At 31.3% G+C, this 24,882-nt stretch overlaps 12 protein-coding genes across 12 annotated transcripts; 4 read left to right on the top strand and 8 right to left on the bottom strand.

Moving 5' to 3' along the window:
* Positions 1–581: 581 nt before the first annotated feature.
* Positions 582–1,199, top strand: PPL_02597 (uncharacterized protein; the record flags this gene model as incomplete). The annotated part of the gene is made up of 2 exons (XM_020573577.1): positions 582–624; positions 697–1,199. 2 exons carry the CDS (start codon positions 582–584, stop codon positions 1,197–1,199), a joined length of 546 nt encoding a protein of 181 aa, XP_020435649.1.
* Positions 1,200–1,957: 758 nt separating this feature from the next.
* Positions 1,958–2,348, top strand: PPL_02596 (uncharacterized protein; the record flags this gene model as incomplete). The annotated part of the gene is made up of 2 exons (XM_020573576.1): positions 1,958–1,979; positions 2,263–2,348. The coding sequence occupies 2 exons, from the start codon at positions 1,958–1,960 to the stop codon at positions 2,346–2,348; spliced, it is 108 nt and encodes a 35-aa protein (XP_020435648.1).
* Positions 2,349–2,490: 142 nt separating this feature from the next.
* Positions 2,491–4,729, bottom strand: gxcG (RhoGEF domain-containing protein; the record flags this gene model as incomplete). Its single annotated transcript, XM_020573575.1, has 4 exons — positions 2,491–2,503; positions 2,644–2,773; positions 2,845–3,433; positions 3,533–4,729. 4 exons carry the CDS (start codon positions 4,727–4,729, stop codon positions 2,491–2,493), a joined length of 1,929 nt encoding a protein of 642 aa, XP_020435647.1.
* A 633-nt stretch (positions 4,730–5,362) lies between these two features.
* Positions 5,363–6,987, bottom strand: jcdG (cupin domain-containing protein; the record flags this gene model as incomplete). The annotated part of the gene is made up of 2 exons (XM_020573574.1): positions 5,363–6,126; positions 6,192–6,987. The coding sequence occupies 2 exons, from the start codon at positions 6,985–6,987 to the stop codon at positions 5,363–5,365; spliced, it is 1,560 nt and encodes a 519-aa protein (XP_020435646.1).
* A 102-nt stretch (positions 6,988–7,089) lies between these two features.
* On the bottom strand, positions 7,090–9,502 carry PPL_02593 (uncharacterized protein; the record flags this gene model as incomplete). The annotated part of the gene is made up of 2 exons (XM_020573573.1): positions 7,090–9,089; positions 9,478–9,502. 2 exons carry the CDS (start codon positions 9,500–9,502, stop codon positions 7,090–7,092), a joined length of 2,025 nt encoding a protein of 674 aa, XP_020435645.1.
* Positions 9,503–9,813: 311 nt separating this feature from the next.
* On the bottom strand, positions 9,814–10,281 carry PPL_02592 (uncharacterized protein; the record flags this gene model as incomplete). The annotated part of the gene is made up of 2 exons (XM_020573572.1): positions 9,814–9,863; positions 9,933–10,281. The coding sequence occupies 2 exons, from the start codon at positions 10,279–10,281 to the stop codon at positions 9,814–9,816; spliced, it is 399 nt and encodes a 132-aa protein (XP_020435644.1).
* A 427-nt stretch (positions 10,282–10,708) lies between these two features.
* psmD14 (Mov34/MPN/PAD-1 family protein) lies at positions 10,709–11,857 on the bottom strand (the record flags this gene model as incomplete). The annotated part of the gene is made up of 3 exons (XM_020573571.1): positions 10,709–10,903; positions 11,008–11,603; positions 11,719–11,857. The coding sequence occupies 3 exons, from the start codon at positions 11,855–11,857 to the stop codon at positions 10,709–10,711; spliced, it is 930 nt and encodes a 309-aa protein (XP_020435643.1).
* An 875-nt stretch (positions 11,858–12,732) lies between these two features.
* On the bottom strand, positions 12,733–14,827 carry PPL_02590 (uncharacterized protein; the record flags this gene model as incomplete). The annotated part of the gene is made up of 3 exons (XM_020573570.1): positions 12,733–13,202; positions 13,518–13,548; positions 14,723–14,827. The coding sequence occupies 3 exons, from the start codon at positions 14,825–14,827 to the stop codon at positions 12,733–12,735; spliced, it is 606 nt and encodes a 201-aa protein (XP_020435642.1).
* A 1,968-nt stretch (positions 14,828–16,795) lies between these two features.
* Positions 16,796–18,931, top strand: gxcGG (RhoGEF domain-containing protein; the record flags this gene model as incomplete). The annotated part of the gene is made up of 3 exons (XM_020573569.1): positions 16,796–17,857; positions 17,921–18,401; positions 18,726–18,931. The coding sequence occupies 3 exons, from the start codon at positions 16,796–16,798 to the stop codon at positions 18,929–18,931; spliced, it is 1,749 nt and encodes a 582-aa protein (XP_020435641.1).
* A 253-nt stretch (positions 18,932–19,184) lies between these two features.
* On the top strand, positions 19,185–19,923 carry PPL_02588 (uncharacterized protein; the record flags this gene model as incomplete). The annotated part of the gene is made up of 2 exons (XM_020573568.1): positions 19,185–19,553; positions 19,618–19,923. The coding sequence occupies 2 exons, from the start codon at positions 19,185–19,187 to the stop codon at positions 19,921–19,923; spliced, it is 675 nt and encodes a 224-aa protein (XP_020435640.1).
* A 242-nt stretch (positions 19,924–20,165) lies between these two features.
* PPL_02587 (uncharacterized protein) lies at positions 20,166–23,475 on the bottom strand (the record flags this gene model as incomplete). The annotated part of the gene is made up of 5 exons (XM_020573567.1): positions 20,166–20,444; positions 20,680–21,054; positions 21,161–21,303; positions 21,524–23,058; positions 23,426–23,475. The coding sequence occupies 5 exons, from the start codon at positions 23,473–23,475 to the stop codon at positions 20,166–20,168; spliced, it is 2,382 nt and encodes a 793-aa protein (XP_020435639.1).
* A 784-nt stretch (positions 23,476–24,259) lies between these two features.
* PPL_02586 (WAP domain-containing protein) lies at positions 24,260–24,560 on the bottom strand (the record flags this gene model as incomplete). The annotated part of the gene is made up of 2 exons (XM_020573566.1): positions 24,260–24,306; positions 24,374–24,560. 2 exons carry the CDS (start codon positions 24,558–24,560, stop codon positions 24,260–24,262), a joined length of 234 nt encoding a protein of 77 aa, XP_020435638.1.
* Positions 24,561–24,882: the final 322 nt, after the last annotated feature.

Below are 24,882 nucleotides of genomic sequence, written 5' to 3'. Positions count from 1 at the left end.
TTTTACAAATCTAATTATTTTTTTAAAAAAAAAAAATACAAATTCTAACTGCAAACATTGTGGTCGAAAACTTTTCTTTATCTTTTTTATTTTATTTTAACTCTACCAATAAAAGGTATTAAATAAAATTAATTTCTTTAGATAAGATTAAAAAACAAATTCTACTGTTTAAAAATTGATTCTCAAGATTTGTTTTAGTAAAGTTTTTTACCAAAGGAAATTTTCTCAAATTTTTGTTTCCAAATTTTTAGGATGATTGACAATTCAATTTTGATTATTATTTCCGATCCATCTAATATATAAATATATTCTTTCTTTCCAATCAAAGATAACACTAACACCCAATTTTGAAGGAAAAAAAAATCTGATTGTTTTTTTAACCTTTTTTGCTGTTTTAAAAATTGATGATGTATTTTTTAAAAAAAAATTTTAAAATTTTTCTCGAATTACAAAGAATTTATTTTTTATTTTTGTAATTTGTAAAAATTAAAAAAAAATAATAAAAGACAAATCGGCACACCATTTTTTTTCTTATTAATTTAAACAAACACACATATTTTTAACTATACATATATAATACAATGAAATTAACTTTAGTAGTCTTAGCTTTATTAGCACTAACTTGTAAGTATTTTTATTAATTATTACAAAATAAATAAATATATTAATTAATTAATTTTTGATTGATTATTATAGGTGCTGTTATTGCTTCACCATCACAATTACACTCAAGTGCTTATGGTATGCTTCTCAGTTCGAGTAATGACACCTCCTCATCTGGTGAGGTAGCCAAGAACGGTACTTGTGCATCAAAGACCGATTGTTCGTCGTGTACCGACGATCGTGATTGTGTCTGGTGTGAGGGTGACAAGGTCTGTGTCAGCGGTACCTTCTACGGTTCCAAGCCAATCGATACCTGCAAGGACTTCCAATGGATGCAATGCAAGATGCAAGGACTCTACACCTTGTTGATTGCCGGTGGTATCGCTTTGTTCATCATCGTATTCTTCCTCGCTTTGATCTGCTGTTGCTGTTGCCGTCGTAAGAAGGTCACCAAGGTCTACCACATCCAAGACGAGGAGACTCGTAGCCTCTTATCATCGAATCACTCTCAAACACCACTCACCGACAGAAGACGTGAGGAGATGAGAATGAAATACGGTATCGGTAAGCAAAGCTCAACTTCCTCATGGAACTAAACAGCTTTCGCTACTGCCTAGTTAATAATATTATACTATTTTAATAACATAGCGATTCATTATCAATCACCACAACATATACAATTTAATAATAATAATAATAATAATAATAATAATAATAATAATAATAATAATAGTAGTTTATATAAAACCAACACAACACACGCCAACGATAAGTAATTATTAAACAATTTACCTTTTTTTTTCTTTTTGTACCTATAATAAATCTTTTTTAATCTTAATTGAAATAATATCATGATCATTTTGACTATTTTTTTTTTTACTAAGATAGAATTGTGTTGCTCAGTTTCTTGATACAATATCTATTTCTTATATTTAAATGCAACAGTGTTGAGGATAATAAATTTTAATGAATTCTTCCAATTCTTAATAGATGTAATGTATTTATTATAAAAAGCACTACTTTAAGAAAAAGGAGAGATCATTTCAGAAAATTGTTAAAGTTTAGTATCACAAACAATTGCATCTCCGAAACTACCTGTATATTAATATCTTTGACTGCTAGATATCTTTAAAAAATAAAATTAATATTGATTCTAAGTTTGGAGGATAAAAATTCACTTTAAAAAGGGTTGAAATTTGATAAATAAATATTCTAACTAGTTAATGGAAAATAAAACTAATTTTGGAATACAAATTTATTTATTTATTTATTTAATTTTTTTCCTAGTCTTTTTATTTCTTAATTCCACTTTTTTTTTATTTATTTATAAATTTTTATTAAGTTCTAAACTAAAATGTCATCAAATAGAACTATTTGTAATTATCACTAGGAATATTCGTGCTTCCGAGACCAATTCCCATCTTCCAACCGATGAAATCATGACTGACAACCTACCATTGATAATGGAAATTCTAGTGAATATATTTAGGTTTCAAACTAGAGTGTATGAATACTATCTTATTTGATTTTAGAATTTTTTTTCCTAATTTAAATTAATAATTTATTAATTATTTTTTTTTTTTTTAGGTTTGTTTGTTCTATGTGTATCTCTATTTAAAACAGCCTGAATACTATTATCATTCCCACTTTCTTCAGTAGACTCAGAAAGACTATTCTCAACTACTGGTAGAGTTCTTTCAAGAGATGATTACCGTGCCTACAACCAATTACCATTCCAATCATAGACCACCACTCCATCATGATATTATTTTATTTTGTTTTTTGGCTAGGATTGGTCTTTTTTGGTTTTGTGACACCAGCTTATCTGATGACATTTTAGTTTAGAAAATGATAATAATTTTAAATATTGAAAAAAAAAAAAAGTTTTTATTGTAATAATCTATTTAATAATAATATAATAAGTACATAAAGAAATTAATAAATAACAAACAATTATTGATTTTTTGTTTATTTTTTTTCAATTAAAAATACATTTAGTTTAAATGCTACAAACGCAATGAATCTCTTTTTACACCAAACGAGATTTCATTATCCTTATTAATCTTTTGTTGATTTCTAATTAAGTCTTTCCATTTCTCTTCTATTGGATCCTCTTCTGATTTTAATAATAATATATCACCATCAGATGATACTATTGCCAATGGTTCATCTAATAAAATAGTATAAATAAAAGTTAGTTTAATCGGATTAACACTTTAATAGATTGTTGTTAAAACGTACCTGGAATATCTTTAAATGAAATGTTATTTACAGAGATTACTTCTTTGAGTTGTAGCTTTTTACCTTTTTGTTTGGTTCTCAGAAGAATATCATTACAGAGGATGTAATGAACGTTGGAGCTCTTTGATACGCTGTCTCTTGGTTTCGGACTACCGTTCTTGACGGATCTCTCTTGAAAGTTGGCTTCGGCAATCAGTTTTCTAGCGGGTGAGATAAAGTCACCGTCATGATAGCCATCGAGAGTATTCTGTATTTCGTACATACGGTTGAGCAGTTCCGCTTCACGTCTGTTCTCATTCATATCGGAGGCAAGTACCTTCATCTTCTCCAACGCTTTCTGCAGTGGTGCAAAGTCAGAGCTATTCTTATCGGTTACCTTTGAGAGCTCGGTCAACAACAAAATGTATCTTGGAATACGTTGAACGGGCATAATCAACATTGATTCCAATCCCAAACAATCACATGCCGGATTCTGAGAGAATATATCCAAAAGATTAACTAGAGATTGATTCTTTTTCGCTCTTTCCAAAGTCTCCATCGATTTCGAATAGTTATTAATATAAACAGTATATGTCTTTAGGAAATCAGTCTATAGAAATTTATATTGATTCGGATTGGATAATTAATAAATGTGCAATTGCTACCATTTAAAAGCAAAGTTAATCATGTTATAATATTAATAACTTACGATTGAAATGAAAATATCACCTAATACTGTTGTTGAAGAGCTTGTTGATTTGCTAATTCTGTCTTGTAGTGAATTGAGGAAATGAGAGTTGTAATTGTAGATGGTTACGATCTCTGAGAAGATAGAGTGTACCTGTTCGATGGTGAGTGGAGGATGTGGATTCTCAGTTGCCGCAGTCTTCAATGGGATGTAAAAGACTTCGACAATAACCTTGAGTTTACCGACGTACACCTTCTCAGTCTGTAGAATCTCATCGGCAATGTTCTTACGCTTGAGGTTGTTCTTTTCACGCTCCTCCGACGATATCTGTGGTCCTGTAATATTCTTTACGACACCTCCAATGAGTCCACGAAGTGTTGACATTCCTGCTGCTTTAGATGATTTACCTTCCGATGTTGGTGATGATGAAGATGGTGTTGAAGAGGATGAAGTTGTTGTTGTTGTTGGTTTGAATGGGGATGATTTAGTTGGAGAATCTGTAACAGCAACGTTTGGAGTTGATGGAGTGGACGGTGTTGAAGGTGTAGCTGGAGTGGATGCTGGCTTTGGTACAACTTTGACTGGTGATGATACAGGTGATGGATTTGGAAGGGGAACTGACGATCTACGTGGAGGAGGTGGTGGAGCGGTTTCCTCTTCCTCTGTGGCAATGGGTTGTTTTCTTGGTGGAAGAGGTGGAGCCAACTCTGCACTGACAGTTGTTGTAGATGGTCTTGGTGGAACTGGAGGATTTGGTACTTGTCTCAACGGTTTATTGGGTGTAGTGGATGGACTTGTAGTTGTTGATGTTGACGTGGTTGGTGGTGTTTGTGGTAATGATTTGTTAAGTTGTGCAGTAACTTTCATTGGCGATGACGATGTAGTTTGTTTTGATGTCGAAGATGCATTAGCATTAGCAATAGCAGCATTAGCACTTGACACCATCTGTTTAAGTTTTTCTTCTACATTTGATATTAAAGTTGTTGGTGTACCAGATGACTTTGAAGGTGCTGCCGATGATGATGATGATGATGATGATGTTGTTGTTGTTGATTCCAATCTCTTTGAATATGAAGTATAGAACAAAACAGTACCAAACAATAGTAATCCATAGATCATAGAGCCAGTAAAGACAGTAATGAAAACACCAAGACCTATGACACCTATCGTCGCAATGTTATCACTAAGTTGTTGTTGTGTATTTGCTTTATCAATCATTTTTTTTATGTTCTTTTACTAACTAGTTCAAAAAAGATAATATTTAAAAATGATATGAATAAAATAAATCAAAAAAACAACCCTGTAACCAACACTTTTAGTTTTTAAAAAAAAAAGGTTTGAAAATTTTTTTTATTTTGTTTCATTTTATTTTTTTTTCTTTGAAACTAACCAACATGTTGTTTAAATTGGCTTTGGGTTGCATCAAAGTGATCAATCACTTTATTTATTTATTTTTTAAAAAGATTTTTATAGGTTATCAATAGGTGAAATGTTAATAGACTTATTTAGAGATACAAAATCGAAAAGTTTCTTAGTTGTTTAGCTGATCGGATTATTATCTTACTAAGCTTATAGACTTTATAAGAATTCAAAGATACACCAATTATTTATGAATAATGGAGGGTGTATTATGATCATAATAATACAACTAACTGCGACAAACAATGATATTCCTTACCCACCCCACCGGTGGAGACCTTATCAAACCAAATAATGACTATTTTTATTTGTAGTTCATTAGACCCAATGAAAATAGTCTGAAAAACAGATATATCTGTTAATTATCTCAGATAGCTTGAACAAATGACGATTTTAAAAAAAAAACATTCTATTCTCTTTTTTTTATTTTATTTATTTTTCAATCATTAATAAACCTTTTTCATAAAGTGCATTTGCAACGTCCAATTTCTGTAGATCGGATTCTGCTGGAAGATCTTTGATGGAAATATAAGTTGGGTAAGAGTCGATCAGGTGTTCGATGGCATCGACACACTCCAATGTGAATTCAATGACACCAGGCTCCGTTCCAACTTGGTGATAGACTCTTGTGTTGTCCATGTTGTGGTAGCACACTGCAATGTCTTCATGAACAATTCTAATCGAGTCCTGACGAATCAAACGCACACGACTCTCCAACTTCAATTCGCTCGCTGCATTGTCGTCTTCGATCGAGTGTTTCTTTTCGAGTTGATTGAAAACGGGTGGCAGCGAATCGTGCAAGAATTTTACGGCCATCAAATCGGCACCGACATCGGTTGGCAAACACTGACCGAGCTTCTCCCAGAGTGTTCCAACCTTGTCCAACAGCTCCTTACGACGTTCGTCACCCGCTTTATCAGAGTGCATCACACCGAGGAACTGAGTGTAGTCACGTGGCAGTCCCTCACGGAACTCAACATACTCATCGTTGGCAATGTCGAGTGCACGTGTCAACACCTTTCCAATCAAATCACCCCAAGTATTATTCATATATGTCGAAATGGTGATATGCAATGAATGTACATCCTCTGGACTATAAGCTTGATGAATAACACCTCTTGGGAAATACATAACATCACCAGCTTCCAAAGTAACCTCAACGATTGGTTCTCCAATTTCTTCTTGTTCAAAATTATCTAGAAAACAATTGTTAATTAATAAACTTGTAGTATATTATTTGAATTCAGTAACAACAACATACCACTTGATTTCTTTGCTAAAACTTCTTGTTCACTTCTTGGTGGATATAATCTCCATACTTTTTTACCTTCCAGTTGGATGATAAAGACGTCAACGTCGTCGTAGTGTGGAGCGAATCCTTGTGCGCCAGCTGGAGTTAGGTAGACATTGGCACCCATTCCGCATTGGAAGTGAGTTTGTAGTGTGGAGAGAACTCTCCAGACGTTGGCGTTGAATGTCTGTGGATTGAGAAGACGGATCGAACATCCCTCACGGTAGTGTTTCCATACTTGAGCGGGGTAAGCACGACCCTCTGGATTCAAAGTTTGACGCTCGCCATCAACATAGTTGGTGACGTCGATGTTCTCGCTGAACTTGAGACAGTTGCTCTTGAGCATCTTATCGATTGAATCCTTGGTGAAGAACGACTTGTAGTAGTTCGAGTCACCACGTTTCACAACGAGATGCTTCACACCGAAATAGTCGTCGTAGAACTCATCGAGTGACACCTTTGAACCGAGCAACCACGACATGACACCGTCGGCTTCGACACGGTGATCGCTATTGGTGGCAGCGTTCTGACCGATGTCATTAAAGTGTACTTTGGTGATTGGTTGCATTTGTTTCGGTACCATATGTATTGGTTTTGGTGGTGCTGCTGCCGATGCCGATGGAACCGACTTGGTCAGAGGTACTGGCTTTGACTTTTTCTTTACCTGTTTCTTCTTCTTCTTTGTCGCTGCTGCAGTTGTATTAGCCGATTGATCTTCTACATCATCATCCATTTCAACTTCATCTTCATCTGCTGCTCTCTTCATTTTTATCTATATAACTAACCAAAAAAATGATAAATTAAAATTTAAAAAAAAAAAAGGTACGTTCGTTTTGTTTTGCAAAAAAAATGAATGAAATTAATTTAATTAATTTTTTTGTTTTTTATTATTTGATTTTTGTTTGATTGTCTGATTTGCGTTTGTCTTTGTTATTTTTTTGGTTTCTCTATTGATCAACGTAAGAATACCAGTTGAATCACCAAACTTTGTGATGGTTTCATCCAAAGAAAGATGAGTTCCTTTTCTATGCATCCAAAACAATCTGTCGTAATAATATTCATGGAGCCTTGGTACAAAGTCCTGGGCATTGTTTGTTAATAATTTCATTGCATCGGGATCGATTCCGAATATTAGGTCAAGAATTTCGTTCGATGATCTAAGGATATCCAACATGTTGTTTCTCACCACTTGATTCCATTGAGATCTGTGATTTTCATAGATGAATCTTAATAGATTTGGATTTTGCTTAATTGTCATTAGTTGTTTGATATCAAAGCAAGAGAGATTAACATCTGAGAAGATTTTGTTCTTCAAGACATGAAAGATCAATTCTGGATCTTGAATTATCTTATGATCAAACTTTAGACAACCCTTGGCATATATTGTCAACCAATTGAGGAATTCTATCGTTTGTACTTCATAAAAATGATATGTACCAATCCAGATACCAATAAGAAACATTCGATGAATAGTTGGTGCATATTTGATTGTAAAATCAAGTGCATTATATTCCTTTTTGTTCCATATTGATTGATCCTCAGTTGTTGCTTGGATGACTCCTTCATATTTCAAAATGTGATCCAATTGCTGCTTAGTTCTTGATCTTTCAATAATATGCCATGCTTCATTTGATAGTGATCCATCTTCTTTGATAACTTTTCCACGCATTACCAATTGATCGAATATTAATGAACCAAATCGCTGAGTAGTTTCATTGTCATGAATATCAACTTGCCATCCATCAAGGTTATCCATGAGATAAAGAATTGATTCTTTTGATCCAGCTTTCTGATGTGATCTTTCATATATCATGCAAGCATTTCCATGGTCCCTGCGATCTTCTTTAAAGTTTCTGAATAACTTTAAACCTTGTTTGGTGAAAACTCTCTTTATGCATTCAATCATTTGAATTGCAAGATTTCCATCTTCTCTTTCGAAAAGTGATGCAACACATCGATAAATACATTCTTGAAGAGGTACTTCAATGATTGATCGATCGGTATCCATTCTATTGACAAGATACTCAATTTGATTGCGAGATCCATGATTGAATAACAATGTTAGAGTCTTTCGAAGATTGGTTTCATCTTTTACATTTCCACGATCATCTATATTCATATTGAGTGAAACGATCTTCGATAGAAAATCATCGATGATTGATTGGTTTGATATATTTAATTGACCTGCCAATTGAAGTTTAATTCTAACGATTTCTGAGACTGTTTTGCCAATATAATCACTTGAGTATAATGCACCGTGATGATGATACATAACATCAAGAAGTAGGAGATTATAACAGAGATTGTCAACCAGGGGTGATTCAGGAATTGGAAATTGTTTTACTATACTCTCTTTCATTGATAAGAGGTATTTGGTATCTGTTTCTGAAGTAACTCCAAGATGATTGCTCTCCTTATTAACCATGAGATATGATAATAATTCTATAGAATTACTGAGAGAGAGATTACCGTTAATGATCGGCTCTATTATCTTTGGACCAAAAGTATAACCATGTTTCTTTAATAATCGATAGATAAATACTTTATCATCGCTCAATTGTGGATTGAAATATAAAGTTCCGAGGGTAGTCTTGTACTTTTCCATGATGATATCCTCACCGAATTTAGCAAATAACCATTCGATTGATTGGATCTTTGGGTAATTGATTAAATCATCCATTATCTTCTTGTCCAATTCATTGATAGGATCGATTCCATTCTTCACGAGATAATCGAGAATTTCCACATGACCACCTATCAAAGCACCTTTAAATGCACCATCTCTTTTAAGTTGAATCGGTGATGTTTGATTGAGAAGTATCTTTACAATTTCAATGTTACCAGCTCTACATGCATTTGATATCAAATCTCTAGATATAAATAGAGTGTCTCTGTACTTGCTCTACACCACCATAAATTGATTGATATCCTTTACTTTCATACAGAAACTTGATATGTCAGACCTCGAGATCTCTATATATCGACCTGTTTTAATCTTGTCAACAAACAAACCAATATGATTTTTACCAAGAATTTCATATCCTCTGCTCCAATGATTGTACTTTCGCCTTTTAAACAAGAACATTTCATCTTGAACCGAATGACCATTGATATCTTCTCTCACATGTTTCAGTAGCTTTTGAAGAAGTATCTTATTTTGAAATACTTTTGTAAAACATATATCTTTAGCATAAACAAAAAAAAATTAGAAAAATAAATTTTTTAAAAACAGCAACAAAAAATTTTTTTTTCTTACCATTGCTATTAGACATTGATGACATTTATATTAAAGTAACTTTTCAATAAAATTATTTGTTAAGAATTATTATTGTTTTTGTAAAAGTAACAAAAGAACTATAATTAGTTTGTTAAATGGTTTTAAAAAAAATTCATATGAGGGATAAAAATAAAACTTAAATTTTAGATGGTAAACTTTTTCACACTAATTTTTTTCTTGCATGTAACAGCAAGCTACCACCTTTCTGAGGAATCATTTAGTAAAATTTCTAATTCAGAAATATAAAATATTTAATTAATGGATTTAACTCAATGATATTTATTTAAATCGATCATCTATTTGTTATTTTTCTGTTTAATTTTGAAAGGTGACCACCTGTCTCCATTCGTAAACAAGAATTATATCTATTTTATTAATTTTAAATTAATAACTAACAATATACTAATAATACATTTAAAACCATGGCTGATTACCAATAAATCCACCTCCGCCACCATAAGGATTGCCACTATAAGGATTTCCACCAAAACCACCATTAGGATTTCCTCCAAAAGGATTTCCACCATATGGATTTCTATTAGTATTACCTCTGTGATAATGAACCACTGAGTAGTCTGGTTCATTAGGATTACTCACAACTATGCCTCCATGTAATACGCTATTGCAATTTGGACATCTTCTTGCAGTAGGGACTGATATCCATGATCGGCAATGTACACAGAATGTATCTGTAGTTCTAGGTGGTAAATCACATTGATGAGGTTCGTTTGGTCTTTTGCTTTTGCCACAGCCAGCACAGAATGATGGGAATGGAAATGACATCGAATATTAAATAGTTTAAATCAGTTTATTTGATACAGATTATAGGTTATCTGTTGATGACAATGATGAAAGAATAATAAAAATTAAGAAAAAAAGAAGATTAATTTAAGTTTAAAAAAAATGTTGTGCACAACAATCAATATCAGATTCTATAATCGTAAAAAAGTTGTCGGGCGACGCATCCCTCATTTGCAAACCAACACAAAAAAGAAAGTTGCAATGCATTTTTGCGAACTTTTACAATCTTGCAATTTGTTTATTTTTTTAATTGTTTTATTTATTTTTAAGTGTTGGTTTGGTTTGTATTTGTATTTGTGTTGTTTGAATTTGAATTTGAAATTGTGTTGGAGGTTGATTTATTGTGTATTTACTTGCAGGGTGTTTGATATGATTTGGATGATTGATTTATTTTTTAATTTTAATTAATTTAGAATACAGTTGTATCTAACATGACAGTTAAAACTCTAACTACATTTGAAGCCATCAAAGAATGTACATCGGCAACCAAATGCTTCTTTGGATCCAATTTACCAACCAAAGATACCTCTTTCTTCTCTGGGTCGGTAATCTTATCTTCTTCTTGAATCGATTTATGATATGATTTAGTCAACTCTAACAAATCCTATAATTATATAGATATTATATGATAAAGCAAGTAAGTAAAAAGTATTATTAATAAACAAAAACGATAGAAGAAGATGTTGTTGTAACATGTCAATTACATACACTTAATTTCTTTTCATTGTTTTGTGAGTGAGTATCGAATTTCTCGAGATTCAAAGCTTCGGTCCATTTCTTCTTGTGAAGATTCAAGAGCATCTTTTGCTCGAGTTCGTTCTTTCTGTAGTTGATGGCGATCGAGTAGTAGGTACGGTTGAGTCCGTGGATGAGTGCCTGGATCGATGCGTCCTGGAGATGTCCGAGGTTCGATGTGATCTGACGTGGTTCAGAGGTGGGCGGTGTCTTTATGGTACGGAAGGCATCGATTACGACTTTACCTCTTACGGATTGCAGTGGATCGACTACGACGGCAACGGCACGTGCCTGTAGCTGCTCGAATGACTGCTGAGTGTTGACGTCGACCGACGACAACCAACATCCGAATCCCGGATGACTGTGATACCAACCGATAACGATCTCATTACGACCGGTCTGTTTCAACATATCCAACATCTTGGTTTGGAAGACGGGATCGATCGCTTCGACACTGACACTGGTACCACTCTGTGGCATGGCAAACACATCGATCACTCTAATAGTATATTCATCAATCAGCTCACCAAGCATCAAACCCATAACTTCAAGTGGTACACCTGCTCTTGCTATAATAATCGATTGATTAATTAATTGATTGATTGATTGATTGATTGATTATTAATTAAATAAATATTAATAAAATTAAAAATGAACAATTAAAAAGTAATAATAATAACATACCATGTTGTAACATTTTTAATAAAGCTAAAGATGATATATGTATGGTTTCAGCTGTATCTGGTAATGGTGTAGCATCTGTAATCTTCTCCATTCCCATACCATCTCTACCAAATAAACTCATAATCGATTGTCTATTCATTTTCTAAACTTATTTTATCTATATATTATTATTATTATTATATCAAAAACAAAAAAACTATTAAATTACAAAAAAATATATTGAATTATATATGTGTATATATGTGATTATCTAACTATCTACAATTAATTAAAAATGATCAAAAAAAAATAAAATAAAATAATTTAAATTTAAAAATTTATTAAAAAAATTGAACATCAAAAAAAAAAAAAAAAAAAAAAGTCTGTTAAAAATAATTTAATTTATTTAAATAAAACGATAAATTAAATTATTTTATTATTTATTTATAAAAAGAATATTTGAATGAATATTGAATATTTGATATATAGATAGATAATAAATTTTAAACTTATTTTTTTTTTATTTGAGTGTTGTCACTTTATAAAGTGGCGGGTATCTGTTAATTATGTTGTTAGTCATCAAGATGTCTATCTCTGCGGTATCGTTATAAAATATAGGTAGGCTTTCATTGAGTGTGTACACTGGGTTTGGTGGATTACCAACAACAGGAGGAGCTGTAGCTGCATCGAGGTGTCCATGAATAGGATAGCCATCTGTTCTCCTATGTGAATTAAGATGCATCAGTGTGTTTAATGAAGAAAATACATTATTACCTTTTTGAGATGGATGATAGTCGACTCCCATGTACGATGTTCTTCTTAAGGAGAATCTTGCGACTGGGTGTTGTTAACAACTTGAGTTGTGGCACTCTTTGTCTTCTTTGTTCTACCTCTCTGCCCCTGAACGGTTGTAGATCTCTTGGGTGTCATTGTAAGAGTAAAATTCAATCTCGTTCCCAATGAGCTATCATCAAGAAACTGTGATAAAAATAACAACAAAAGTAGGAATAATAAAATATATAACAATTATCAACACTATATATCGGTTGTTGGCAACAGATAACGCTGTGCTTTTTCATGGAGCGAATTGAGCGACTGGCTAACACCAACCTCGATTACCATCGTTGGGAATGTTACACCAGTTGCATTGGCAGCCAATCCTACACGACCGTACGGCCTAAACGATTGATCGGCTTGTTGGACTATGGTGCCAGGAGCAACAGTGAGATCGACGGTGCCTGGTCTCTGGAGGTATCGACCAAAATCTGTGCCTAAACCACATGGAGCCCACCTACTAGAGAACCAATCAGAAAGCATAGCGTTAGCTATAGATATCTCAAGCTCATAGACTAGCACTGATCCACGGACATAGGCAAGTCGATTCTTGAAGCCGAATCGTTCATGTTTCGATAAGTACTTCTTGATCGTAATATTCTCAGCTATAGTATATGGCTCAAGTTCCACTCTGTCACTTTCATCGCCATCATCGATTATCCTCTGTGAATCTAATTAATTAGGTGGATTGTGTTAGGTTAGTTATTGTTAAAACAAAATATATCTGCTGGGCGCTTTACCTCTCTAAGATGAATGATTTTGGATTTCCCATGTTTTGATTGTCATTGTTAGAGTTTAAATGTTCTATCCTATTTGCTATGACGAAAGTCATGATAAAAATGAATGTATGAATGAATGAACATGAAATATTTAATGAAAGAATATCATTCTTAACATTATTTTAATTTATAGTTTGTGTTCATTATTCAAGTTATATATTTTAATTTCATTGGCATTAGAAACCATGAAAAATAATAGTCTAATACAGTTTTTTAAAGTAATTTTTTGAACAGACATCTTGAAAAAATAAAGTTAAATTAAAGTTCAAAAAATTAACTTTAATTTAACTTTATTTTTTCAAGATGTCTGTTCAACTTAGGTAGTCATATTTAAAAATGAATGATTGTATCTCGAATGATCATTTTTGTTGATTCTGGTTAAATAAAAATTTAATAAAAATTAATTGTAAATTATAAAATCGCAATATAATGGTTAGATTTGAGATCACAACAAGATTACCATCATTTACTTTAATTTGAGGAAAACAACAAGGTTTTTTCAAATAAACAATTTTTCAAATATTTAAAAATTCAATTTTTTTAATTTTGCATTAACAGGTTGGGGGTTTTTTAATTAACTATCCCCCATTTATATGATTATGGTGTGACAAAAACCATTTAAAAAAACATGCAATGCCCAACCCACACATTACCTTCAAAACTTTCATTTAAATAAAAAAAAAAAAAAGATATATTTTCTTTTTATTATAAAATTATAGTCTTTCAAAGTTAAAACAGAGACAACTATTGAATTGTTTGGACATTGTGATCACAAACAAAAAACAAAAATAAAATAAAGAAAATCATAGTTTAGTGTAATATTATTATAGTTAAGTTCAATATTGAACAGCTATACATTAATAAAATTAATTTGTCAAATAATAATAATAGTAATAATATAATTGTATAATAATAGTACTAAAAATAATAATAATATAATAAATAGTAGTAATAAATGTTTATGTAATATCCGATTTTTAAAAACAAAAAAAGTAAGATTTATCTGAAAAAAAGTTATATTTGTATAAATATTGTTCAAGATGAGAATCTAGATTTTGTTGCAATTTTCAATGAACATTTCAACCATGTACTGAGATATCAGTATCAAACAAAACAACTACTTTACAAAACAGGAATAGCAATTTGGATTCAAAAAAAAAAACTGTTTCCAACAACAAACACGGAAGCAGTTTGTGTGGAACACCTTTTTGTATTAATTTTGAAAGATTTAAAAATAAAATCTTAAAATTATACTTTTATATTGTATACCACGAAGAAATAATAATAATAATAACAATAGTATTATTTTTGTATTTGTATAGTTGTAGTTATTGTTGTGTTGTCGACATAACTTACAAGATTGGATTGGAATTAAATGGAATTGGTATGAATGTCATTCAAAAGTAACATACAAACCTAAACATCACAACTAAACTCGGGTACCACCAACTACAGCAACGATAAAAACCAATAACAACAAAGTAAACCAAATATTCATACATTCTTTCCATTTTCATTGTTTTTTTCATACATCAATGCTTGACTATTTATTTTATACCACAGTTTCAGATAGGAATCCATCATCAACCACCCACACACACACTAAACTTTACTCTCAACAAAAAACAAACAATAATTAAAACCAATTGGTAAAAACAAAGCAAATTTATAACATTGGTGTCAAGATGGTTTGGTTGGTATTTCAATTTGATATTGGTACTGTTTACTTTTAAAATAAACAAAACAGAAAAACCAAAAAAAAAAAAACTAATTACAGTAAAGGAAAAGTTTAATTATATATCAAAAAATATTGTATTGAAGTAGTACTCATAGTAATATATATATATTTCTTTTATTTATTATTTGTTTGTTTGTTAAACTTGCTAAATAAATAAATAAATATTTAACAAAAAAAACACACATATTTATACGTTAACCCAATCAATTAATAACAAAAAAAAAAATATAAAGATAATAAAAAAAGTGTAATTTAACATGTGTAGGTAAATAATTTAGATAAGATAATGGTATGGGTTTAAATGACAAAGTGGTTTATAAACAAGTCTATTCTACACTTTTTTGTTTGGAGAAGGAGGAAAAAAAACTATCAAAACCGATTATCTCAAAGCAAAACAACTGTTTGCATGCAATATAAATTGATTGTTTACAATTTTTTTTGTTTTTAAATCCCCAACTCATTTTTTTTCACCCAACGATCATCGTTTTTCATCAATCAAACACCAATTCTCATTTTCATCCTCAGTTTATTAAATTTCTTGATTATTTTTAATTTTTATCTTGTCTTGGTAGTGGAATTCCAATTAAAAAAAAATTTTTTTAATATAAATATATATGAATCAGACAGACACAACACAACACAACACAAACAATTAAACAAATAGATCATCAACCTACTTCATCATTATTATCATCATCATCAATATCATTATCATTATCATCATATGACATGACATGATATCCATATGGGATGATTAAAATTTTAAATAATTGTAAAATATCTTTTTTTTTGTTTTGTTTTGTTTTGTTTATTTTATTTCATATATGGGATAAATAAATAAGCTTATTTCTCTTTATTAATTTATTTCTTCCGGATTTTATTTTTTATATTTAAAATATAGATTTACAAATAGTGTAGTAACACTTTATAAATTGATAGGACATCATAATCAACAGCAGCAACAATAGTAGAATATTATGAAATAGAATTAATAAGAACAGATTGATCAGATATATCTTTTCACTTGAATCATACTAGTATTCACCAATCAAAAAAAAGGGTGGTGTTTAGGAATTGAATATCAAATCAAATTAATCCAACAACAACAACCACAATTCGGTAAACGCATCCAGATTTAAATCTAACACCAAAAACAATCGCACAAACTAAATAGTAGAAGAAGTAAATTTACAAGTTTATCTATATTTACATTGTAATTATTAAAATAGTTACATTTTTATTCATTCATTTACATCACAAATCATTAGTAATATTGTCAACCAAATCAATCAAACAATCCATCAAATCATTCAAGTAGAATTACCAAAAAGCAAATCAAATCAAGATTAGACTGTAGTAGTAGTTTTAATAATAGAAAATAGCAATAGTAGTTAGTAGTAAATTAGCAATAAAAAAATAAAATAAAATAACCAACACATCATATCGCATCACATCGCATCGCATCACATCACGACAAAAGAATATAACAGAATGTTGGCAAGGACTTCTACTGTCAGTCAGTTCTCAAAACGACCCGATCAACATCAACAACATAGACCAATTTCATCCAGAGTAAAATCAGGAGTGTATGTAAATGTTAATAATAATTGTATTGTTGATTAATTAATTTTAATTTGATTTTAATTTCAAATCAAATTGAATGGTCAATCAATCAATCATTTTTTTAATTGTTTTTTAAACAAATATTTCTAACATACCTACGCCTACTTTTCTAAATATTAAAAAAATGATGATAAATATTTTAAAATTATTGAAAAAACTATCGATTGGTTATCCAAACGTTAGAATCGTTTCAAAGAATTCACATAGAATATGGTGTATAGTCAAGGTTCAGTCGGTCGTACGTAGATGGCTGGCAATTCGATTGCTTAAGAAATTGAAATTGGAGAAACAACAGAGAGAACAACAGGTTTTAGAGATCAAACAACTAGAGTTAACTCCAACCATCTCTGCCGTCATTGGTGCACACAAACTACAGCAACAACAACTGCCAGATCAAATCGATTTGAATCCGGTGGGTGACGAATTCAATCCGAATTTGATTGTTGGTGAAACCAGTTCAGATGAAGAATCTGATCAAAATGATAAATCAACTACATCAATAACATCATCAACCAATAATACTGAAGAATTGAAACCAATTGAAGATGAACTATTGAAAAGATCATTTGAGAAATTGGAAATGCATAACAATGTTAACCTTACCAGAGAGCAACATTCATTGTCAATCGATTTGATGTCAGAAGAGTCGACACCACATCCATCTAGATCATCGTCGATGTCCTCTTGCATCTCCAGTTCATCTGCATCATCTTCACCTGCTGCCATTGAATCTATTTCAAATAGTGCTGGTACAAAGCAAAGTGCTGCTGTATCTATTACACCATCGATTTCATCACCTTCATTGCTAGAGAATACAACTTCAACAACCTCGAGTAACAACGATAACAATGAAAACAACAAACCAACAATTACAATAACAAAACCAGCAACACCAACAACAACAACAAATACATCATCATCATCACCACCAACATCAAGAAGAACAAAAACAATCGATGAAATGGTACATGTAGAGAAAGGATACGTTTCAGACATGAATACGATTATCGATGTTTTCTATCAACCATTGAAAGATTCGAATCTTTTAACCGATGAAAATCTATATATATTATTCTCAAACATTCATGAACTGCGCGATGTTCACACCAAACTACTGTCACAATTTGAAAATTCATTGAAAAACTGGAAAGATGAATCAACTATTGGTGATATTTTTTTACCTTTTGTAAGTTATTTAACTTTTATCATTTAAAGTATTTGTTTATTAATTTAATTTTCGAAAAAAAAGATGGGAGATTTCCAAAAATTATATGAAGTGTATATTAATAATTATGAAAAAGCTTTTGCCTATACCAAGTATTTAAAGACCAACAGTAATTGTGCAACCGTTTACAAGAAGATTCTGTCGGGTGAGTGTAACGATCGTTGTCGTAATTTGGATTTCGGTAGTTTCATTGTTATGCCTGTCCAAAGATTGCCACGTTACATCATATTCCTAAAGGAGATCGAAAAGTTCACTGCACCTGACCACCCCGACACCAATATGGCTGCGCTTGCTCTCTGTCAGCTTCACGACTTGACTCTCTACTTGAACGAATCGAAGCGAACCTCGAGCGATGCCGACAAGATAGCCGAGATCAAATCTATAATAAGCGGTGCCGACGACTTGATTGGTGGCTCCAAATATATTATGGAGGGACAGCTGTCACTGCTTAAAGGCATGGTGGCATCCACCAAGAAAGACCTCTTTGTATATCTCTTTAAGGAATGTATCATCTGCACGGAACAAAACAACAAATCACCGACCTCACCAAGAAAAACCAATCACAATCACAAATCGAAAACACTTCCCAACTCGAGCGCATCCACTCCACCACACACACTTTCACCGACCACCTCATCGATGTCGTTGACGACATCATCGTCAGTACTTTCTCATACCAACAGCAACAACAGTTTAAAACGAAAATCATTATTCAAAACTATATTATTCTCCGATGTAAAAGCTATTTCTGTATTAAAAAGTAAGTTGGAAAATATGGATTGTAATTACAAAACAAAATGATTAATTATCAATTTATTGCCATTTTTAGATTTCCAAAATTCATTCCAAGTTGTAACATCTAAAAAAGTATATACATTTGTTGCACCATCGACAGAATTGAAGGATAAATGGATGAGTGCATTAATTGATTGCCAACAATGTATTACACCACCACCAACTCCATCACCACGTTCATCCAGACGTTCAGTTCAAGTCGCTTCACAGAATCCATTGTCACCTCAATGGAAAAAATAACCATATATATTACTAATTATAATACTATACAAATAAAGAAAAAGAAAATAAGAAAGGTTTAAGAACTCCTTTTATTTTTTTTTGCAATTATAATAATCAACTTATTATTTCTTATTTTAAAACATTGATCTTTTTTTGTATAATTATTTTTAAACTGAATAAATATTATTATTAACATTATAATGATTACTACTACTAATACTTCTATTCTTCTACAAACAAAATGTTTAATTCTAATATTTAAATAATAACAATGTTTAAATTATGTTTTTATATTTATTTGTTGTTATATATTTTATTTGTTGTCAACAATGGTTTAGATAGTTTAGAAGAAGAATGTGAAAATAATCAGTTGGAAAAAGTTAAAGATAGTGATATTTATATAAAATGTGTTGGATGTCATGAAATATATATAAAATCATCGACATCAACATCAATAACAACATCATTACAATCAATAGAGAGTTGTATTATAAGTGAAATATGTGATGATTACAATAATTGTACTGCCGATGGATGTAAAGATGGAAAGTGTATACATACTCCAATTGTTTGTGATGACAACGATCTTTGTACTGCCGATAGTTGTCAATCTCCGAATGGTTGCCTACACACTCCACTGGTTTGTAATGACAACGATCTTTGTACTACCGACCACTGCAACAGCAGTATGTTTCGATCGAAAGGAGTTGAAGAAGAAGAAGAACGATGTATCTACACTCCAATCAATTGTAACGATAGCAATATCTGTACGATCGATAGTTGTAACTCTGCCAATGGTCAATGTGTATATTCACCGGTTCTCTGTGATGACAATGATCTGTGTACCAATGACAATTGTCACAAGTTACTTGGCTGCCAATATACTGCTATCAGCTGTAACGATAGTAATCCGTGTACTGTCGATAGTTGTATATCTTCTCAAGGCTGTGAACATCTTCCTACTGCGTGTGACGACGATAATCCTTGTACTGTCGACAGTTGTAATGTGACTGTTAACAATGGTTGTGTTCATTCTCCCATCGATTGTAACGATATGGATCTGTGCACTGTCGATACATGCATTCCAAGTCTGGGTTGTCTAAACACGCCATTGTCTTGTGACGACAACAATCTTTGTACGAACGACAGCTGCTCCGCCAAACAAGGATGTTCTAACATTGCAATCCAATGTGATGATAGGAATCGGTGCACCACCGACAGCTGCAACCCAACACTCGGCTGTCAATTCAGTTTATTGAGTTGTGAAGACGGTTTGGCTTGTACAAAAAACTTTTGCGATGAAGCTAAAGGCTGCCTTGATAAGCCTGTGGTTTGTGACGACTGGTCTGCTTGTACCATTGATTACTGTGACAATGCAACCGGGTGTGTATTCGAACTGAAGAATTGCAATGACCACGATCAATGTACAACCGATAGCTGTGAACGATCTGTGGGCTGCATAAACCAACCGGTGATTTGTAACGATGGTAATATCTGTACTGACGATCTCTGTGTGAACGGCACCGGCTGTCTGTTTCCAAAGACATCGTTGTGTGATGACTCCGATGTTTGTACAATGGATCTATGTAGTAACCAAACTGGGTGCTATCACACTCCCATTGTTCCATGTCATAAATCCAACAATCATGGTCTATCTTTACATGATCGTCATCGTCATCATCAACTACAAATTCAGTTATTCCTAAGCACAATATTATCATTCATATTCATTCTTCACTTTGATATCTATCCCACGTAGTCCTAACTTCTACCAATCCATTAAATGAAAGATATGATTTATTATAAAATTGTTGATTATATTGATCTACTTTTTCTTTTTCTACATGCTCACTTGTTGTTTGATTACTAATTGGTTTATTTCTAAGTAATTTCAATGTACTTGAAATCGATAAAGTACTACTATTATTTTCACTATTTTCTATATTATTTTGTTTATTCTTATTACTATTATGATTATTGTTATTGCTATTACTCTTTACATTATTTAACTCTATTCTATTTTGATTATCTATTTCATTTTGTCTGACTAATTGTTGCCATTCATCAATAGTTTCATTTAATAAGAGTAATTGATTCTTCTTCTCTTTGATATATTTCTTTTTCTTTAGTTTATGTCTTAACTATTTTTTGTTAATATTAATAATATAAAGGTTAGTTTATAATAAGATTTAAATAAATAAAATAAAATAAAATAAAATATACTTTTTTCTTTTTATTTTGTTTTACTTTATAATTATTATCTTTATTATTATTATTAATATTTTCTACTTCTATTGCTTTTATATTATATTTTAGATTTATTTGATCTCTCCATTGATTAAACCAACAACTATCATCACTTTTATGATCACTAGTTTCTTTTTGTGACACTATAAATTTCTGTGTAGGTTTGATTATGCTCATGCTTGGTCAAAGCACGATAATAAACCTTTTAAGACTAAAAAAATGATCATTTGTTGTAAAAATGACAAAAAATTTGTGGGGTTAATGCGCTTCACTTTTTTTATTTTTGTTTTAAATTTAAACTTTGCATATAAAAATGATGATTAATTATTTCTATACATTCAAATGAATTTGGATATTTTTTACATAGCTCTTGTTGATATTCCGCTGGTAGAGTGATCCTATCTAATAGCCATTCCAATGATTCGTAGCTATTTAATTGTACCACGGTTTTAATGTATTTCTGCCATTTGTTTAGCCAACCACGATGCTCTGTCACGTTGGTATACAACCAATCAATCATCTTAACTTTATCTCTTGTGAGTGCATGTATGATTTTCTCTTCCAATCTACCTTCTATTGCAATAGTATTGTCAGAATCGGAATAGAAGGTATACGCCCATTTGGCAATGTTCAAATCACAACTCATCACAGCGATTTCCAACAGTCCTGTGAATGTAAATCGGTTCTCGGTTGTTGATGTTGATGTTGTTGATGTTGTTGTTTTTGATGCTTCTCTATCGATCATTTCACAGAGATATTGAATCATGTTTGGAAAACCCAAATATAAAACTCTATTCGCTATATCTAAGATATCATCGATGCGATGCGATGTATTATTCTCCAACCAAACCAATGTATCGAGGTGACCTCTTAATGCTACTCTATTCATTATGTTTACTGGTAGTTGTGAACCGACGTCGGGTTGCAAATGATTACTCACCAACCACTTGACCAAATTGAGATGTCCATACTCAGCAGCCATTTCCAATGACTTGCCATTGATTTCGCAACTGGTATTTGCAATCAACCATTGGATCAACACTAGATTTCCAGAGCAGGCTGCAACATTCGCGACATTCTCTGGACACTTGCAACCGTAATCATACAACATCTTGAATATTTCGAATCGTTGGCTTGAACCAGCTGCATTCACAAGATAACTTGTATTGTCAAGGTTTAACAGTTGTGAATGTTCGTCAATCAGGTACTTTAACACTTCCATTTGATTTCCAATGATTGCTTGATTCAACATATCGGAAGAGGTCAAAGGTGGCGACCTCGTAGCTATCAACCATTTGATCATCTCCAAACTACCACAACCAGCAGCACAATTCAATGTTTGTAATTCGTGGCCAAGCATAGATCGATCAGTTTTACTCTCCAAGAATTCCAACACCTCTCTACTATTGGAAAGAGGTGTCAACTGAATTGCCTCATAGTAGTTCCATCGGTATGAAGGGAATTCGTCTAATAGATATTGACAAATATCTAATCTCCCATATCTCGCTGCTCTCTGTAATAGCCTGTTTAGATAATCTTTTTTCTTTGTCGGTTGTTGATACTCCATGACCAATTCAAACATCTGTAAACTTCCTTGTTTAATGATGACAAACACTAATTCATCATTGAAAAGTCTAAATCTGCAGTTTTTACGATCACCTAAATATTGTTTTATATCGTCATAATAGCCATGACTTGCCAAGATTTGTGGTTGCTTTTTTAAAACTTCATTCCATTTGTATGACTTTTCACTATTCAATTTAGATATATAATGAACTTGATCAAAGATCAGTTTACTCAATACTATATTATTGATTATTTTTGAAAACATAAGTTGATTCCATTCAGCAACAGAGAAAAAAATTAATATTTGGGACCTAGTCGTTTTTTTTTGTTGTCTGAATTTTTTAAGATTTAAAATTAATTTTTTTTTTAATATTCAATTATTGGAAAAATTTAAGAAAAACAACCATAAACAAATAAATCTAAAATATTTTAGTAATATTTAATATATCATTTGATTTTGATTTATCAAGTTCTCATACAGCAATCAAAAATCAAATTTAAATCGTCAAATTAAACAAAAATGAGATCTGTCTTCTTGATTTTATTTTTTCAACTTCAAGTTACTTAGATGCTTCTGTTTTTTCGAGAATCATACGCCTTGTCAACGTAGATAGAAGCCATCAAATCGTGGAATGTGGCGATGGAAATTTAATAGTTAGAATGACTAGATATAGAATCTAGAAATGGTAAAGTTCATACAACAATTCTTTTAGGGTATGGGAGAATCGTACGATGTGGATCAAATACATCTTTTTAAGGATAAATCAAGCATGAAAGTAGACCGGTGGAATATTAATCAAATTACAAACGATCAATTGAGCGGTACAACCCTCCTTCTCCAATTTTAAATACCTCTTTCGTAGCTATAAGCTACCTTTCAATCACTTTAAATAAAACATGTATACTACATTAGTTATATTAAAAAAAAAAAAAAATCAAGTTACTTAGACCCACAGTTTTGGGTTGTAGTTGAGGTATTTTGGGAAACAATTTGAGGTTATGATGTAGAAGATTGTACATTATTCCAAATGTTGTTGGTGGTATTATTGATTTGAAGGTTTGCTTGATACAAAGAAATTGTTGGTTCTTCGTCTAGTATCTTTCTTTTCTTTTTTAGTTACATCATAGGTTATTTTGATAATATCCCTGTCAAAATTTGATTCAATTAATAAGGTTAATGAGGTGATTTAAAAAAAAGTTGAACATACTGTGTATCTTGGGAAGTTATTATTGCGCTTTTTATCTCTTATTTCTATAGCCCGTTCTTTTTGGGTCATGGATTGAGAATTTACCGGAAGAATCTCTTTGTTTCCGGCTATAGCGATTTCCTTTAAGATAGACTTTTTGTCCAAATATTTGAGAACACAAAAAAATTAAAAAACATAGATTTTCTTGTTTTAATAATGGAGATGTATTCAAATTTAATATTTATTTTAGTAACATTTTAGAAATTGGGAATTATTCATAGTTTATTTTTGCTTTATATCTTTATTAAAAATCTTGTTGAACAAAAAATTTGTTGGTGACTTCATTTTATTGAACAGGAACTCCCTTCTTACAAACTTGACCACATCCATTGCCTTAAATTAGAAAAAAAGATTAGAATTAATTTTTTGAATGATAAATATTATTTTAATAATAACTTACCACAACATAAATAACCAGGATTACAACTACTATCATCTTCACAAGCAATAACACATGCTGGTGGTCCAACATGTGATGGACAAACTAATCCTTCAGTTCGATCAACCCGATCAGTTTCACCTCTTACAATTCCAATTGTTAAGAATGAGAAGATAAATAGGAAACAAAATATCTTGATAGTATTCATTTTTAATTGATTTTTGTTATTGTTTTATTATATATGATTTTAGTTATTAATTTTAATTTAATTGTTTTTTAAACCTCATTAGGAAACTACATATTCATAATAATAATTTCCAAAAGAAAAAAGAATAATTTTAAACAAAAAGTAAATAAAATTGAAAAAAGAAAATATAAATCTATTAGAAGTTAAGAACATAATAACCTTATATATAACTTTAAAGTCTGAATTTTAGAAAGTTTGAATTTATAATAAACTTAAATATCGAAATATATGATGGAAAATATTACATTTTATTTTGAAACTATTATATATCATCTTACTAATA

This window comes from Heterostelium album (genome assembly GCF_000004825.1).
Source record: "Heterostelium album PN500 unplaced genomic scaffold PPL_scaffold3, whole genome shotgun sequence".
Classification (NCBI taxonomy): Eukaryota; Evosea; class Eumycetozoa; order Acytosteliales; family Acytosteliaceae; genus Heterostelium; species Heterostelium album.
This window is presented reverse-complemented; position numbering and strand designations above follow the sequence as displayed.